Source organism: Elephantulus edwardii, unplaced genomic scaffold (assembly GCF_000299155.1).
Source record: "Elephantulus edwardii isolate Elephantulus edwardi_28Jun2011 unplaced genomic scaffold, EleEdw1.0 scaffold00096, whole genome shotgun sequence".
NCBI classification, from domain to species: Eukaryota; Metazoa; Chordata; class Mammalia; order Macroscelidea; family Macroscelididae; genus Elephantulus; species Elephantulus edwardii.
In genome coordinates this window covers 11,709,207-11,727,834 of record NW_006399846.1, presented here as the reverse complement: position 1 = coordinate 11,727,834, position 18,628 = coordinate 11,709,207, and the positions used below count along the sequence as shown (strand labels likewise).

Below are 18,628 nucleotides of genomic sequence, written 5' to 3'. Positions count from 1 at the left end.
GAACAGGCCTTTATTGCGCGGTCTGAGCTGGGCACCAAGAGACCCAGCAGCATGGCATGCAGACAGGATCCAGTTGACCCACTGGCAGTTTGGGGGGTTTCCTTTTTTATAGGGCTTCTGGGGAGGACTAAGATGGTATTTCTGGGAATTTGACATGTTAATTAAGTAAGGTTTTAGCACCTTTTTTCCAAGCTCGGACTCATTATCAGGATCCATTGTGTGGTCTGATCTTTGATATGACCAGCTTAGATGTTAACAAGTTTCTCAGGAAGTGATCAAGCTTGGGGGTGGTGGGGCAACTGCCATATTCTTCTTTCAGTTTGTGGGCTACTATGGCTTCTTAGGGAAATAAGGGGAGCAGGGTCCATTCAAAAGAATTCAGATGAATTAAATCAGTACATTTATTGGCAGAAGTGTGTTAAAAGCTGAAATTAATCACCAGTTGTTTTCAAATAGAATCTTAACTTATGACAGCTACATCTATATTAGAGGTGTACACCATGGCATTTTCAGTGGCTGAATTTTTTAAAATAGTTGCCAGGCTTGTCTTTCAAAGACCTTTTGTATGAACTGAACAGTCTTCCACTTACACCATCAAGTGTGGAAATAATGCTCACTGGTAATGAATCAGTTCTCACGGGAGAGCGCTCTGAGAATGATGAGAGGGGAGGCAAAAGTCCAGACTGGCAAGGTGAGGGTGGGGAATCTTGCACCACACCCTCTTCTAGGTTTTTCAGAGCATTACAATTTGATGTGTTGCTGTAGTAGCAGCAGGTGCAGAAGAGCCATATTCTTTGGGCCTTGTTGTCTCCAGTATGTGAAACTAAAACATTTTAGGACATTGTAGTATCACAGGGTGTACTGGTGTGGAGTCTGTAGGGAGTTGCACTGCTAACCCAAAAAGTTGTGTCTCTGGTGGTTTGAATCCACTAGCTCAGAGGGACAAAGATGGACAGTCTGTCTGTTCCAGTGAGATTTACAGCCTTGGACAGCCCACTGGAAGGTCAGTTATGAATCACTTCTGACCCTTCAGCAATGCGTGGTAGAGTGAGTGAGTACTATAGTGTATCTGTAACATAGTTTTATGCAGAGTAAGTAAGTAAGAGTCCTGGTGGAAAAGTTGGTTAAATGATGAGCTGCTAACAGACGGGTGACTGGTTCAAACTTAACACTCTATACAGCTTTGGAAACCCTGTGAGCTGTTCTTCTTTGCCCTAAGGGATCTCTGTGAGTTGGAATTTACTTGGCAGTAAGTTTTATCTTTTGGTTGTGGTTATTTTGTTTTGTTTTTAAATAAAAGCTGAATGATAATTTAGAATTGAAGAAAATGAACACTTTCAGGATAAGTATCTAAAGTGCTTTCAAACATCTTACCTTGCTTGCTAAACATAAGATTTTCTGTGCTAGTACAGGGAGCTCTGATGGCCTGGGGCAAGAAGCTGTGCTGCAATCCCGAAGGCACGTGGTTCGAGGCCACCAGCTGCTCTTCAGGAGAAGGATGGGCTATCTCTCCTGCCTCTGAAAACCTGCCAGAGGGTTAGCTATGGGTCGTTTCTGACTCTGTGGTACACCACCACAACAACAATAGGAGCAACAGTGTGTGCCTTACTCATGGTCTTTGAGTTGACTCATAGTAGCCCTAGAGAGCAGAATAGAACTTCTCATAGGGTTTCCAAAGCTGTAAATCCTTTCAGGAGCACTTGATGGGTTCAAACCACCAACTACTTGCTTAGCAGACCCAGTCTTATATAGCCAAATCTTATACCACCAGGCCTCCCTGGTGTGAGTCTTATTGGTGGAAAATTCTGTTGAGAACTTGTGTGGAAGGTCATGGTTGACTTTCTACAACTCATGGTGACCCTATGGAGAAGAGATTTGAACCTTACCGTGTCCTCTGCCAACATCACCATCCTAGATAATTCTCCAGCTCATTGTTACTGTCACTGTGCCAGTCCACCTTATTGAGGGTCTTCCTCTCATTTTCTGACCCTTTGTCTTTCCTGGCATGGTGTCCTTTTATGAAAACTGACCCCTCCTAGAAGCAAGAGGGAGGAAACGGGAGTGATCAGGAATGCAGGCAGCAACATGAGCCTCCTCAACAAGCCCAAGAGTGAGATGACCCCAGAGGAGCTGCAGAAGTGAGAAGAGGAGGAGATTAACACGCCCCCTCTCCCCCCGCCCCCCAGCTCTCTGTGCTCACACAGTTGGTCAAGAACAACACATAGGTGCTCATCAACTGTTGCAGCAACAAGAAGCTCCTGGGCCACGTGAAGGCCTTTGACAGCCACTGCAGCATGGTGCTGGAGAATGTCGAGGAGATGTGGACAAAGTCCCTGAGGGTAGCAAGGGCAGGAAGAAATCCAACCCATCAGTAAGAACCACTACATCGCTAAGATGTTCCTGTGTGGGGACTCAGTCATCGTGGTCCTGAGGAACCCTCTCATTGCTGGCAAGTAGGGCCACTCCCACCTCTACAGCCCTGCCCCACAGCTGCTTCCTGCCACTCCTGGAAGACCTGCCCTGTATTGGGAATAATAACGTCCCTTTGTGTGTTTTCTACTTAAAAAACAAAACAAAACAACCCAAACAGAAAAACTGACCCCTCCTGACAACATGTCCCAAATAATGTGAGATGAAGTTTCCCCATCCTTGCCTCTAAGGAGCACCCTGGTTGCACTTCCTCCAAGGTAGACTTGTTTTGTTGTTTTGGTAGCCTGTGGGATATTCAGTACTCTTCACCAGCAATGCAATTCAAAGGCAGTGATTTTTTTTTCTGTCATCCTTATTCACTGTCCAACTTTGAGATGCATAGCAAGTAACTGACAAGGCCATGGCTTGGATCAGGCTTACATTATCTTTAAACTGACATTGTTGCTCTTTAAGCACATGAAGAGATTCTTGATAGCAGATTTTCCCAGTGCAGCCTATCTTTTATGAAAAATCTATACTTGGACCAGGAGGCAGTTGTCAGAACAAAGCAAGGAAACACTGCATGGTTCAGAATTGGGAATGGTATATGCCAGGGATGTGTTGTATCTCCATACCTTTTCAGTCTACTTGCAGAACAGATCTTCCGGGAGGCTGGGCTCTATGAGGAGGAATGTAGCATCAGCATTGGAGAAAGACTCATCAACAACCTGTGTTATACAGATGACACCACCTTGCTTGCTGAAACTGATGAGCATTTGAGGCATTTGCTGCAAAAGGTCAAGGACTGTTGTTGTCAATATGGATTGAAGTTAAGCATCAAGAAAACAAAGATTCTCACCACTGGACCGATTGGCGGCATCATGATAGATGCAGAAGAGATTGAGATTGTTAACAGCTTTGGTTTGCTTGGTTTCACATTCAACACTCTTGGACCCAGCAGCCAGCAAATCAAAAGACAAATTGCATTGGGAAAGTCTGCTGTCAGGGACCTCTCCAGAGTACTGAAGAGCAATGTGTGCCTAGTCCAGGCTGTGATCTTTGCAATTACTTGCTATGCATCAGAAGTTGACAAAGGAGAATTGATGGCTTTGAGCTGTGGTGCTGGAGAATAGTACTGAGAACAAATAGGTTTGTTCTGGAGTGGATGAAACCAGGCTGCTCCTTGGAGGCAAGGATTCTGAAACTGACATACTTTGAATATGTTGCAAGGAGGGACCAATCCTGGGAGTGGGACATCATGCTTGGGAGGGTGGAGGAACAACGCACAGGAGAGGAAGACCCTCGATGAGAAGGATTGACTCAGTGACTGGGGTACTGGGAGTAGGTATATCAGAGACAATAAGGTTGGCACAGGGTAGAGCCAGATTCAGAGCTATTGTACTCAGGGTTGCTATGAGTCGCAAGTGACTCAATGGTACATAACAACAACATGTCAATTTCTTGACTCCTGTTACTACGGATGTTGATTATAGATCCAAGTAAAATGAAATTGTTGACAAATTCAGTGTTTATCTATCATGATTCTGACTATTGGTCCATAGGTACAGACTTTTCCTTGGTGTTGAGATGTAATCCATATTGAAGGCTACAGTCTTTGATCTTCTGCAGCAAGTGTTTCAAATCGTCTTCACTTTCAGCAGAAAAGGTTGTGTCATCTGCATGATACAAGTTTTTGATGAGTCTTCTTCCAACCCTGTTGCTACATTTTTCTTCATATAGTCCAGCTTCTCAAATGATTTCCTTAGCATACAAATCGGGTATGTGTGGAGCAAGAAAGAATAAAAACCTGATGCACATCATTCCTGATGTTAAACCATGCAATGTTTCCTTTTTTCTGTCCAGACAATTTATAAGAAACACTTTTCATTTGCCCCTAGGAACTGATGCTAAACCAAAGTCCACTGTCACTGAGTTGACACTGACTCATAGTGGCCCTGCAGGCCACAGTAGAACTACTCCACAGGGTGCTAAGGCTGCAATCCCTGTGGAAACAGATTGCCACATTGCTGTCTTGCAGGGCAACTGGTGAGTTTAAACCACTGACGAGTTACTAGCGAAGAGCTCAGCCCAACTGCTGTGCCATCAGGGCTAACAGGAGCCCAGAGGTTAAGCATAGACTGACGGTTTAATATAGCAGAAACTGAAGCAGAGTGTCAGTCAGTGATCACATGTCATCTGACACGTGACTGAGGCTTGTCATCATCAACATAATGGCAATCTGTGGATATTTTTTTTTATTTAATTTTTTTAAATTTTATTTTATTATTTTTGTGTGAGTGTACCGTCAAATCAGATCTGACTGGTACAGGAGGAGATTGTCCCTCCTTCCCCGGCAGAGCATCTGGTGGATTTGAACCGTGCGCCTCTGGGATTGTAGTTGCAGCTCCTTGCCACTAGGCCACCACAGCTCCCCTGGATATTTATCTCTTGATGAAGTTTTTGGAGCTGTTAAATCTTACCTGCTTTAGAGTTCTGGTCTCAAGAAGTCTCACCCTGTCAGTGCCTTTTGTTCTTGGTTTTTCTAGAACATCTAAATTCTCAATTTCTCAGTATGTATCTCTTTACTAGATCACACTTATTTGTGCTACCCATTTCTTGGAACTCTTAGAGGTATAACAGTGGGCTCATGCAATGATTAAAAAAAAAGTACTCCAAAACCTATGAGAGACTGGAGAGCATTATGCTGAGTACTGTGCAGTTTCATAAGGACAAATACTGTATATAGCCATTATTGTAAAAGTAGAAGGATAACTAATGTGCATGAGAGTCCTAGGCAGAAGGGGTAGGAGTAGAGGAGTGAGGGTAGGCGGGGGAAAATCGTAGAGTTGCGCAATTTGGTAGATGGAGGGAGGGGGTAAAGGAAATGGGAAAGATCCAGAAGGGACCTGAAAAGATGAGGTAATGCTGAACACAGTTCTATGGTGATTAATTTTATAAAACATAGTGTATGGGATTGATTGTATGTGTGATTGTGTGAATGAAGAATAGTGTGAAACATGTTGTATATGAATTTTGTATGTGAACCAATATAAAAATTAAAAAGGGAAAAACAATGGGTTCATGCATGAGGATGGTGTATGATTATGGCATATAATAAGATTCAGATCTCTTGTTCATATTCCCTGTATTGAATAGTAGATGACATCATGGCACCTAATGACAACAATATTTCTTGCAACCAGGTGAATTTGACTAAAGCAGAGCTATCTACACCTGTTAGTTAGCTATGACTTTGAAGAATTGCTTAATTTTTATAAACATCAGTACCCAACTGCTGTTTCCTTACAGTGTTGTTTGCAATAAGTTCAGTAGTAAAAGCAAAAGGCCTATCACGTGGTCTAAGCATAGTTGTTGTTAGTGTTATGGAGTCAAGTGTGACTCATACAAATCCTATGACCAACAGACCAGACCCTTTCCTAGACTGTAGCATCCTCATCTCTGACATAGCTGCAGTCACTGTCTCAGTCCATCTTGGTGAGTCTCTTCCTCTCTGCTTACTCTCCATCTTTCCAAGGATGATGTCCCTTTCTAAAAAATAACCCCTTCTAACAACTTGCCCAAAGTGTGTGAGACGAAGCTTTATCATCCTTGCTTCTAAAGAGCGCTCTGAATTTTCTCCAAGACATACCTGTTCATTCTTTTTGCAGTCTGTGGGATATTTAACACTCTTCTCTAACACCACAACTCACATCAAGTCGCCTTCTGTCATCCTTATTCATTGTTCAGTTTTCAGATGCATAGCTGGAGATTGAAAAGACCATGACGTGAATCAAACACAGTGTAGTCTTTAAACTGACATCCTCAGTCCTTAGTATTTTGGAGAGGTCTTTGACAGCAGACTTTGCCAGTGTAACATGTCTTTTGATTTCTTGACAGCCAGTACTGAGGGTGTTGATTATGGACCCAAGTAAGATTAAATGATTGACATTTTCCATCCTTTTTCCGCTATCATGATGCTGCTTTATCAGCCCAATGGTGAGGATTTTTGTCCTCTTGCTGTTGAGATGTAATCTAAATTAAAGGCTGTATCTTTGATCTTCTCCAGCAAGTGCTTCAAGTCTTCCTTAGTTTTGGCAAGCAAGATAGTGTCATCTGTATAACGTAGGTTGTTGATGAGTCTTCCTCCAATCCTTATGCCCTCTTGCTCTTCATAAAGTGCTTTTTCTTGAATGATTTGTTCACCATGCATATTGACTAGGTAAAAAGAAAGGGTACAGTGCTGATGCACATTCTTCTTGATTTAAAACCCTGTGGTGTTTCCCTACTCAGTTTGGACAGTAGCTTCTTGGTCCAAGTATGAGTTTCACACGTGCACAACTAAGTCTTCTAAAATTCCTGTTCTTCTCAGTGTTAGCCATAGTTTGTTATGATCCACACTGTCAAATGCCTTTGCATAGTCAATAAAATACAAATAGACATTCTTCTGATAGTCTCTGCTTTCAGCCAACGTCCCATCTAACATCAGCAGTGATATCTCTGGTGCCATGACCTCTTCTAAAACCAGCTTGAACCTCTCTCAGTGTGCCATTTTTTATGATCTTCAGCAGTACTATGCTTGCATGTGATATTTGTGATGTTGTTCAATAATTTTCACATTCCACTTGATCACCTTTCTTGGGAATGGCAACAAATAAGTACTCAAAATTTCTTTTTTCCCTTTTCCTTTACATTTGATTGTTTTTGGGTTACATACCTCTCTCAGTATTGAATTGTACCGATTTTTTTCCAGTCACTTTTGTAGTGTAATCCCTCCACTTCTGCAGTCATTTTAATTACCCCCGAACTGTTAATTGGAAGAACATCATGACAGTTACCCTTCTAGCATATGTGAATAGAGGGTCTTGTTGAGGCTATTATTAGTAAAAACATAAAATATTTGATTAATGTTTGTTCTTAGAGGACGTAAACCTGTCTTATAACTTGAGAAGTGAGGGATACGGGAACCGGAATGGAAGAGTCAGTCCTCCAAATGGTGGTTGAAAAGAAAGGATACATCAAAGCCATGTCAGAGACATTAAGTTCTGAAAGGAGAAAAAGATTAAAGATGGAGCAGTAATGTTTTGAGGCCTTAGCTTTACAAAGAAAGAAAATCACTGTGGCCTTATTCTTACCGAGAAGCCCTGGTGCAATAGTAGTTAAGTGCATCTGATAACTGAAAGATCAGTGGTGTGAATCCACCAGCCAGTCCAGGGGAGAAAGACGTGGCAGTTTACTTTTTCAATGGTTACAGCTTTGGAAATTCTATGGAGCAGTCTGTTTAGCCCCTGGGATTCTGAATGGAAATTGACTGGAGGGTGATGGATGTAGGCTTTTTGTTGTTGTTGTTTCTAGTGTTAGGAAATTGTTCTAGCCTGGGTTTAGTTACTGCCAAGAGCTTTTTCAGTCTGGAACCAGACAGAAAAGCTTTTGTTTCTTGTGGTCAGAAAAATTATTAGGAAGAGATCTTTTTTAATATTGGAAAATGGAGGATAAGATGAGGTAAGAAGCAAAGCAGTGGCTAAACTAACCTCAACTGAAATCTGGGTGCATGTGTTCATTTGCACCATCTGAAAAAGCTCCTGTTTTACTTCTCTGCCTGTGTCATGACTTTCCAGGTCTCCACAACAGAATAAGGTGAAGCCACTTTGGCAGGTGAATGTTGCAGTGCTGAGACGTGGGGGGGAGAATGCTGCTGGAGTCCTCGCCGGCAGCATCCCTGATCCCAGCAGCACACTTTTTGGAGAGGAAATCGAAAAGCCTTTCGAAGAGGCAGTAGTAAGAAGGTATCCAAGTGGTGAAATGGCAGGGGAGTTTCTGTTTAGGATATTTCCCAGGCTGCATTTTTATGGACATTTCCCATTAAGACACTTCTGTTAATAAGCCACAAAAACAAGTCCGTGGGTCAAAGATGGACAGGCTCCTCCTGTACAATTTACAGCATTTGGAACCTGCTGGAGGGTCAGCTATGAGTTAGTTCTGACTCAATGGCAATGAGAGAGAGAGATTGATTTACACCCTGGATTGAGGCTCTTAAATTTGCCCCTGGTTTTTTCTTTGATGAATTTTACACATAGGTCCTTGATTCATCATGAATTATTTTTTGTATATGATATGAACTGTGGATCAATCTTCAGTTTTCTGCAAAAATTGATTGAATGTTTCGCATGGTTTGAGTATGGCCTCAGCGTACACAGATGATGGAGAGAACTCACTCTCCTCTTGCGTTTGGGTACCTTGTATCCAAGGAGAAATTCCACAAGGATGGAGACCTCTCCTGGCTACTACTCTAGATTTGAAGTCACTTCTTCTGGCTCACTGGAGAGCTACCATACACTGATTTATTTTTTCTTCCCCCTCCTCTAGGATTATGGCTAATAAAGCCCAAGAAGTCAGTGGTATACAGTTCCCTTTTCCCTATACTCCATATTCCATCCAGAAAGACTTCATGACAGAGCTGTACCATGTGTTGGAGGCCGGCAAGATTGGGATATTTGAGAGTCCAACTGGCACTGTAAGTATGAACTTCCGAGACCCACGAAGAAGGGCTCTGGGAGCCTGTGAGCACGACAGCCCTACTTGCTTTTACTCTTTGCTTATGCAGAGCATTTTATTACTCGAACTTGGACAGACTTTCCACTTGTCTTTCTGGGGAGGAGATGGAGTAGGAATAGTAGTACTAGTTGGAGTGTTGTTGTAGGGAGCTCTGTTGGCTTAGTGGTAAGGAACTGTACTGTGATCCAAAAGGCATGCAGTTCAAATCCACCAGCTGCTCCGTAGAAGGTTGGAAAAGCTACTGTGCGATTAATTGCCTCTGAAAACCTGCTGGAGGGTCAGCTATGGGTTGGTTATGACTCAACGGTACTAATTTTTTTATTTACTTTGTTGTAACAAATACTCAGTGATAGTAATGTGTGTATGTGTGTATGGGAGAGCCCAACCAGACTGACATTAATGATCTTTTTCTTCCTTTTTTTATGTCCTTGTCATCTGAGGTTGGCAAGTTTGGCCCATATGTGGCCTTTAGGTTCTTGGAGAGGGACATCATGCTAGGTAGAGTAGAGGGACAGAGCAGAAGGAGAAGCCCTCTATGAGGTGGATTGATTCAGTGACTGGGGTAATCGGAATGGGTGTGTCAGAGGCAATGCGATTGGCACAGGATAGAGCAGGGTTTAGGGCTGTTGTACATAGGGTCGCTATGAGTCGCAAATGACTCAACGCACATAACAACAACAACAACAATGTGTATATATTAGGTGAATAAGTAAAAGATGACTCATTCTTTCTCTTTCACTTGTTGACGAGAGTGTATCGTCCTCTCTAGAGATGATAAATGAGTCTTTTGGGACTTAATTCTTAGGAGTTTCCAGTCATCTAGTTTATCCTGTGCTGATTTTTCATTTTCTGAGCCTCTACTAGCCTGAGCTTCTCTAGCTTGAATCCACAAACAACTTCATGGGACAAAGGCAGACAGTCTCCTCCTGTGTGATTTGTAGCATTTGGAACCTACTAGAGGGTCACCTATAAGTTAGTTCTGACTCGATGACAGTGAAAGAGAGATTGATTGATTCATGCCCTGGATTAAGGCTCCTAAGTTTGCCCCTGTTGTTTTATACATAAGTCCTTGATCCATTTGGAGTTGATTTTTGTTCGTGGTTTGTGGTATTGACCTTATTTGAATTTTCTGCAAATAGGTTTGCCTGCACTGTTTACTAAAGAAGCTGTCTTTCCTCCACTTAATGACTTTGATTTCTTTGTCAGAGATCAGCTGTCATAGGTGGATGGATTTATTTTTAGATTCTCAATTTTTTTCCATTGGTCTCTGCATCTGTTGATATGGCAGGACCACACTGTTTTGACAACCATCAGTGCGTGGCAGGTTTTTTGCTTCTCTCGTACTTATTACTGTTGAGTCAGAACCAACTCATAGCCGACCTTCCAGTGGGAGCCACTGCTGGATAAAAGCCAGCTTTACTGTGTGTAATAGATATACAATAAAATATACGCATTTAAGTGTATAGTTTCAGTGGTTTTTGACAGAAGCCCTTAGAACCACCAAGAGGCCAAACATTTCTATCACCCAGAAAGCCCGTTGGTGCTGCTTTGTGGTTGTCCCCTGCCCTGCACTCTCCTAACCTACACCCGAGGCCATCAGTCATCTGCTCTCTGTCTGTGGAGTCATTGTGTTTTTCTAGAAGTCTGTAAATGGAATCATACAGTACACAGTCCTTTATATGTGACTACTTTTGTTCATCATATTTTCTGGATTAATTCAGGCTGCTGTTGTATTTTTTGTTTCCCTCATTTTTTTTCCTTTTTGCATTGGCTTCTCTGTTTCCTGGATTGGTAAGGATAGTTTGTGTGAATGGAGAATTCCAGCTTGAAGATCATTTTCTCTCAAAGTTGTACTATGTATCCTTCAGCTTTCACTACTGATGAAAAAGCCAGGGAAATGAGCACGTTGGCCATATTCGGGGTCTTCTTTGTCCTTTGTACTCTGAAATTGCTTGATGATGGACTTGGGTGGGTGTATGCGTATATATTAAATTCCCTGTGTTAGGCATTTAATGGTCCCTTTAATTTTGGAGACTTAAACATTTCAACTGTAAGAATTTTTCTTATATTTGATGATATTCCTTTTTTTTTTATTCTTACTTAGGTTTTCTTCCTTGTACACCTGTTTATTTGGTTCTGGACATTCTGAGTTATCTGTGATCTTTTCTTCTAGTTATCTATATCTTTGGGCTTCTTTTACCTCCAGTTTGCTTTTATTTAAAATTGTGCTTTCTGGCGATTTCCTTGACTTTATTGTCATCTTTTTGTTCCTTTTATTTCTTCCGAGATATCTTTCCATTTAAAAGTTTATTCTCATTCTGTGTTCTTTTTAACACCATTGTGTTTTTGATATCTTCTCCCATCTGTGAATATCAGTATCAGTGGTACTATTTGAAAGTTTTTGTTTTGGAGTGTTTGGGAGTTTTGGTTTTTCTTTTTTTACAGTGTCTTTATTTCTTCTAGTCTCTTTGTGTTTGTTTAGATTTTAAGTTTTTGTCAGAAGACTCTTTTCACATGTCTGATGATCCTTGGCTGCCTATCTGTTGATATTTAAAAATAAACCACTAATGGGCTGATTGAAAGGTCAGTGCTGGTGGTCTGGATCTTTGCTGGGGGCCTCAAGTTGTCAGTATCTATAGGAGTGTCCTTTGGGTCAGCTCCTGCATTGATGGCCCTTCTGATCTCTTCCCTGGTGGGGACATCTCAGCAGCAAGTAGTCTTGAAGATGGTTGGGCTGTGAGCTTGTGACGAGTAGTCTTTCTCTTAATGACTTGCTCTTAGTTCATCTCAGAGCTCTCACTGTCTCAGCTTCTCCATAGATTAAACTTCCTCTCCTTTTCAAAGAGTGTTGACTGTACCTTCTCTCACTCATTGCCATTGAGCTGGTTCTAAGTCATAGCTGACCCTCCATTGGTTTTCCCAGGCTGTACATCACACAAGAGGAGACTGTCCCTCTTTCTCCCATGGAGCAGCTAGTAGATTTGAACCACCCAAGAAGTTCAGGCTTTGGGCTGACAACACAACTATCTGATGATGCAACCAAAACTCCTTACTTGTAACCTTACTCTTTTAAAGAATTTCTGTAGATCTTTGAAAAAAAAAAAAAAAAAGCCCATACTATATTCCTGCCAGGTTCTGGCCTTAGTACTATGAGTCTTCAGTTATTATCCCTTTATCTTTGTGTTAGTGCGTACTTAACGATTATTTGTGGACGAGAACCTTGATGATACCCTCAGGAACTGGCCCAGTTCACTTCCAGGTGGAGGGTGCTGCCTCTCTTAGCAGGCATCTGCCCTCAGCTATTAAGGGATGTCTCACCTGCCTCTAACTTACCAGAAGATTTCCTGCTTCACAGACAGCATGGCATAGCTACTTCCAGGTTCTCCTGGGACCTACCGTCCCCAACCCTGCCTTCTAGTGTCTCTCCAAATCTGAGAGAATGGGGTATGCAGGGCTTTTACAGATGGGTACTCTGTCTGTTCTTCAGAGTCGTCAGTTTGTCCCAGAGCCCTTTAAGAATCTGATGTAAACTGTGAACCTCATATAACGATAATAATTTTATTATTATTATAGTAGCTAACTATAATTAGTTACTTACTGTATACTTAACCAGGTGGCTCCTTGGAGGCAAGGATTCTGAGGCTCCATCTAACATACTTTGGACATGTTGTGAGGAGAGACCGGTCCTTAGAGAGGGACATCATGCTTGGGAGGGTGGAGGGACGGCGCAGAAGGGGAAGGCCCTCTATGAGGTGGATTGATTCAGTGACTGGAATAATCGGGATGGGAGTGTCAGAGACAGTGCGATTGTCACAGGACAGAGCAGAGTTTAGGGCTCTTGTACATAGGGTTGCTATGAGTCGCAAGCGACTCGACGGCACATAACAGCAACAACAACTGTATACTTAGTGTTGTTCTAATCTGAGTGTAGACATTAGTCTGTAAGTGTGTAAATTGATGCTTACAGTGACTCTGTTAGGTAGGTACTGTGATGATATTTCACACACATGGAAACACTTCTGCCACAGAACTGGTAAGTGAGCATTTAGCCCAGGTAACCAGGCCCCAGAGTCAGTGGCCTTAACTACCATGCTCTGCTGTTTACCTCTCCATAAACACACCCATTCTACCTGCAGTGCATTTGATCCTGGGAAGATTCAGCAGTCCTCTTGATGGGCTGAGGGTGCCCCCAGGTTAAGCAGTCTCAGGGAGCTGACTATACTTGGTCTAGAGGAGGATACCCTACAGGGATCACACCCACATGAAGAAGTAGCCTTGTGAGACTCACTATTGTATCTTCTCTACAAGGTCACTCAGGGAACCTTCTTTCAGTTCTTTAAATCCAGAGTTGTGTTCTCCAGAGCAGTTCTTTTGCATTTTTTAAAAAATTTCCACTCTGAGACTCAATGTTACTGGTCATGTTCTTTCTGAATGTTAATGGGGCTGCACTAAAGCTTTGGGTCAAATTTGTTGTCCCCTCCAGCTTGACATTACATAGCAATAGTAGTCTCTTCCTTATAGTTTTATTTTAATTTTTTTTATTTTATTTGCTGTACTGTTTTATCACCTTCTATGAATTATATTAACTTACCATTTTTATGTATTGCCTGAAAAACCATTTTAAAGAGTGGGCATTTGTAAAAAATTGTACCGTAGGTGTGCCTGAGCTCTTCATCTAACTTCAGTTGGGAGAGAAGCATTGTCTGCATCAGCAACACAGAGCTGATGCCTACTTGGTCAGACAGGCTTACTCTCTTGGACCTTTTGACTGATTCTGATACCACCCATCCTTGCCATGACACTACTTCCTTGTTGGTAGTAATTCATGGCTGTGGCCTCATAGAACTCAGAGGCAATAGTGGAGTTTATTAGGGAAGTAACAGGTTTTAATTCAGGATCAGGAAAGACTCAGTATACAGTTCTTCCATCAGGACAGCCTCTTTTCAGCTGTGCCCACAGTCTCTCCCTGGTCCTTGGCTTCTGCTTTGCTTGGGCGAGTTTTAAAAAGCTATTTGAATTCTGCCAGAGTGCCCAGAGGCTTCCCTCACCCTGCTCTCTACCTCCCTGGGTGGACAAACCTGGCTCTACCACGTGTCTCGAGGTGGCCTGCTCCTCTGGCTAGCCTTTCATGTAGAATCACTCAACCCTCTTGAACACTGGGCCGGGAATCCCATCTTGCTGTCCCCTGCAGGTCTCCTGGTTCTGCTGTCATTGTTTCCCTGTTGTTGCTTCTTGCTGTTTCTCTTTGCTCTTCCTCTCTGTCTCTTGGGTTGAGGAGTTTTCCAGCACAGGAACTCCCAAGTCCAAACGACACAACTCCACTCCTGCTGCTTCTTTTTTTTGGTAGTCTTGAACTTTTCTACCTTCCAGCTTCAAGGATGGCATATTTTTAGCATAGCAGGATGGTAGACCTGACCATAGATCTTATTTGCAGGGTTCCATGACCAGAAGAGCGCAGTGCACCTTATTTGCATTGTTAACAAGCTGGCCAACTCCCACGGGCTACAATTGCTTCATTGGTGTTTAATGCTTCACACCATGATTCTGATCACTTGCTATGCTTTAGAGGGCTGGACAGTGAATAAGGATGACAGAAGAAGAATTGATGCCTTTGAGCTGTGATGTTGGAGAAGAGCACTGAACAGCCCATGGACTTCAAAAAGAACAAACAAATATGTCTTAGGGTTGCAGCCAGAGTGCTTTTTCGGGCATATTGCTAGGAGAGGCTATTCCTTGGGAAGGGGCATAATACTCAGAAAAGTGGAGGGTCGGTGAAGGAGAGTTTGACCCTCCACCAGGTCGACTGATATGGTGACGGCCTCCCGAAAACCCACTGGAGGGTCAGCTATGAGTCAGTTTCAACTTGACAGCAATGAGGGTTTTTTTTTTGGATGTTGTACTGCTCATTCCTTTGTATCTAGGACTGGTATTAATAGTGTCCTCTTGCATTTAAAGACCTTCTGTGAACTCAGAGCAGTGCCACTGAGTTGGCACTGAATCATGGCTGACCTGCCAGCGGGTTTTCTAAAGACTATAAATTGCGCAGGAGGAAAGTTCCCGTCTTCCTCCTGGGGAGCAGCTAGTGCTTCCTTGGATTTAGCAGTCCAGGTCCCTAAGGATGCTTTTTGGAAAAAAAAAATTTAAGTGAAGGTGGGGAAGGTTTTGGCAACCTTTATTTTGTCTTCTGTTTCTGAAAATATTTTTTCCTCTTTTTAGGGGAAATCTTTAAGTCTTATTTGTGGAGCCCTCTCCTGGCTCCGTGACTTTGAACAGAGGAAACGTCAGGAAGAGGCTCGTCTTCTTGAAACTGGAAGTGTCTCCTTAAATGATGGGAAAGCCCATGTCCTGGCTCAGTCATCCCCCAGTCAGGAGAGCCCAGGTTCCACGAGGCCTGCTGGAGAGCCTGACTGGGTTACTCAGTTTGTGCAGAAGAAGGAAGAAAGGGACCTGGTGGCCCGACTCAAGGTGAAGATTGGTGGTGACAAGTAATAGGAGTGAACTGGGAAGCAGGGCTGAGATGATTAGTTCAGGCTGATTCTGAGGTGTAGACAGGTGGGTTCTTTGATTTCCTTACATCCCTTACTTCTGCTGTCAACTTTCTTGAGTGGACGATGCTTCCCCCTTGCTGCCTTTTTTTTGAACTGGATGTTTAAACAGGCCTTTTATAAACAAGGGGTTGGTGATTCCCAACCTGGGAAATGAACCTAGTAATTGTTGCGGGCATCATGACTCAGTAACTGTAAGTTTGATTAAGGAAAAAACTTCATAGAGAATTTGCCGCTTTAAAGGTAGAATACAAGCTTTTACAGCAAACAGTGAGGCTGTAACTAGGAGTGATGCGGGGAGATGTCGGCCAGAAGGAAGATCTGTCCAGTGTAAAGAGAAACTTGACTGAGCAGCCTAGACTTCCATTTATTTTGTTTTAAGATGTGATTTAGGTGAAAGTTTAGAAACAAATTGGTTTAACATTTACAATTCATACATATTTTGACTCTAACTTGGATTGCACTCCTTGTGAAATGGCAGCATTTTCTCTTGTAAACTGTGTTTACAGTTTCTGTCCATCCTTTTTTAGCCCTTCTAGCCTTTTGAGCTTTAGCGTTAAGCAAATGCTGCCCTTAATTTTGTTAGGTTTTTTTTGTGGTTAGTTGTTGTGGGATGCTTACCTCCCTTGTGTCACTGTACATGTTATAGGCCTGTTTATTTTTAAGTGCAAGTTGAGCCACTGGAATGAGTTAAAAGGGAGAATAAGGACCATAGTCTCGGGATTCCAACAGTCTCTATCAGAACAGAAACCTCTAACTTTTAGAATTAGAATTATTCTTTTGAGTTTTGCCCCACATTGTCCCCCACACCCTCAAAGGCCTCCTGATGCAGTCTCTTCTGGGGTGGTCGGCAGTAGTAGCCTCTGAGCACCGACCTGTTCTGGTTAAGGTTGTGGAGCTGGGGTTGACGTGGTCCGTTAGTCCTTTGGACTAACTATTCCCACAGCCCAGACTCTAAGAAAGCTCTGGCTTTGGCCTTCTGCAAATGTTTTCCATGGCTCTCCCCTCCTTAGGAAGAGCAAGTCAGGAGGAAGAAGCAAGAAGAACGCCTCCAGCAGCTCCGTCACAACACGCAGCTCAAGTTTGCAGCCAAGAGGGTGGTGAGTGCCCAGCCCGGGACCCGGCTGTGGTGTGCTGCTCGGGGACTCATGTAGCTCAGTTGTGTGCGTGGTCAGGGTCTCTGTCTCCTTTCTCTGACCTTTGCTGACTTTATAAACTTTCATCATCCATAGTTGGTTAATTTGTTCTGAGGAACTCACACGGGAGGTTAGTCCCCTCTGCAGTAGATCGTGGCCATGTGTGAAAGGCAGTCCTTGGTGGTGGCCACGCTGGAGGCTGGCACTGTCAAGTAGATGGGTGTCAGTTCTGATATTTCTCCTTCCCACTTCCTTACTGCCCCTCCAGAGACAGGAAGAAGAAGAAATGGAGAGTCTCCTCCGCCTCAGCAGGGAGATGCTGGCAGCAGGAGCAGGGGCTGAGCAGCTAGAATCTGGGGAGGAGGAGTTGGTCCTGGCTGAATATGAAAGTGATGAAGAGAAAAGAGCAGCTAATAGGTAAGACAGCTGTTTGTCCTCCAACTGTAGTCATCCCAGTCCTCGGGGCTTCCAGGAAGGCTGCCCTTTCCTCATGTCCAAGAGAGGCTTTGTCACTTGGAGGATGGTGACAAGGAGAAACAGGACATGGGGGCACAGGGCCATGAGCTTCTCTCTGAAAAGGCCAGAGGAAGTAAGAATAGCACAGTTCCTCATTGCCCCAGAGCAGAAAGCAGATAAAGAGTCCATGGCCCAGCCGTATAGTGCCTCTGGAGCCACACTAGCAACAAGAGATTCGTTTATTCATTGCTGACTCACAGATTCATGGTTGTGGAACCAACAATGGAGTTTATTAGGGAAGGAAGTTGGAGTGTGGGAGAGGCAAAAAAATAACACCCTAAACAAGTCTATGTTTAGTCCAGCAGTCTCAAGTTGCAATTTTCAGTTAGTCTAGGCTCTAGTTTCAGTTCAGTCAAATAAATAATCCAGCAAGGTTAGCCTCCAAGCAAACAAGCATCAGCAAGCATTCAGCTTCTTCAAACATCCAGCAAGAATAGCAAACACCTTTAACTGTGGCCTTTATCTCATGGCTGCTCTGCTTACACCTTGCCACAGATTCTCCACAGCAATACCACAGTCTTTCCAGTCCTATCACCATGGTCTCACCTACACAGCCTACTTCAGTCTCCCTCAAGTCTTGCCACTACAAGTCTTGCTCACCTTGAGTCTTGTCACCTCAATGTGGGCAGCATTCTTTCTCTTATCTTAGTCCCATAGCTGTTGATGATTTTTAAGACCATACTGATTTGCAAGATCATGTGTCTGCAATCTTAAGGTAGCTGAAAACCAGAGGCAGCTAACTGTAAAGACGAAAAAAGCCAACTTTTTGGCTAACACTACAGAGGGTATATGATGGGATGAGCTTTTTCCTATACCAGAGCCCTCTGAGGGTGCATAAGTTGTGACAACAGTGAGACCAGCAACAGAAAAACTTAACTTATTGCCATCAAGTTAGTTCTGATTGCTTGTGATCCTATGGGACAGACTAGACCGGCTCTACAGCATGCCTAAGGCCTTAATCTTTACAGCCATGGTAGTTTTAATCACTTCTTATGCATCTGAAAGTTGGGTAGTGAATATAGATGACAGAAGAAGAATTGTTGCCTTTGAATTGTGACGGTGGCAGAATATTGGATATACTATGGATTGCCAAAAGAATAAACAAATCTGTCTTGGAAATGCAGCCAGAGTTGCAACTCCTCAGATGCGTAGATGGTGAAATGTCATCTCATTCATTTTGGGCATATTTTTAGAAGGAACCAGTCCTTAGAGAGAGACATCATGCTGGGAAAGGTAGAAGGTCAGAGAAAGAAAAGAAAATCCTTAACAAGGTGGACTGACACAGGACTGTCACAGTGGGCTTGAGTGTGACATAGATCATGAGGAAGGTTCAGATCTGTTCATAGGGTTGCTGTGAGCCATAGGCGGCTTGATGGCGCCTAACAACAATAACAATACTTAGAGAAGCAGACTGCCTCGTCTTTCTCTCACAGAGCGTCTGGTGTGCTCAAACCCTTAACCTTTCCATTA

The 18,628-nt window shown here is 43.2% G+C and overlaps 1 protein-coding gene across 1 annotated transcript in view; it reads left to right on the top strand.

The window, feature by feature from the left end:
• The first annotated feature begins 8,776 nt into the window (after positions 1-8,776).
• The window catches only part of LOC102849637 (putative ATP-dependent RNA helicase DDX11-like protein 8-like), a 32,812-nt gene continuing 22,960 nt past the window's right edge, over positions 8,777-18,628 (top strand). The window contains exons 1-4 of the mRNA XM_006891378.1: positions 8,777-8,920; positions 15,178-15,426; positions 16,520-16,606; positions 16,911-17,059. Of these exons, the coding sequence (XP_006891440.1) occupies positions 8,777-8,920; positions 15,178-15,426; positions 16,520-16,606; positions 16,911-17,059 (629 nt within the window). The remainder of the gene's footprint in view (positions 8,921-15,177; positions 15,427-16,519; positions 16,607-16,910; positions 17,060-18,628) is intronic.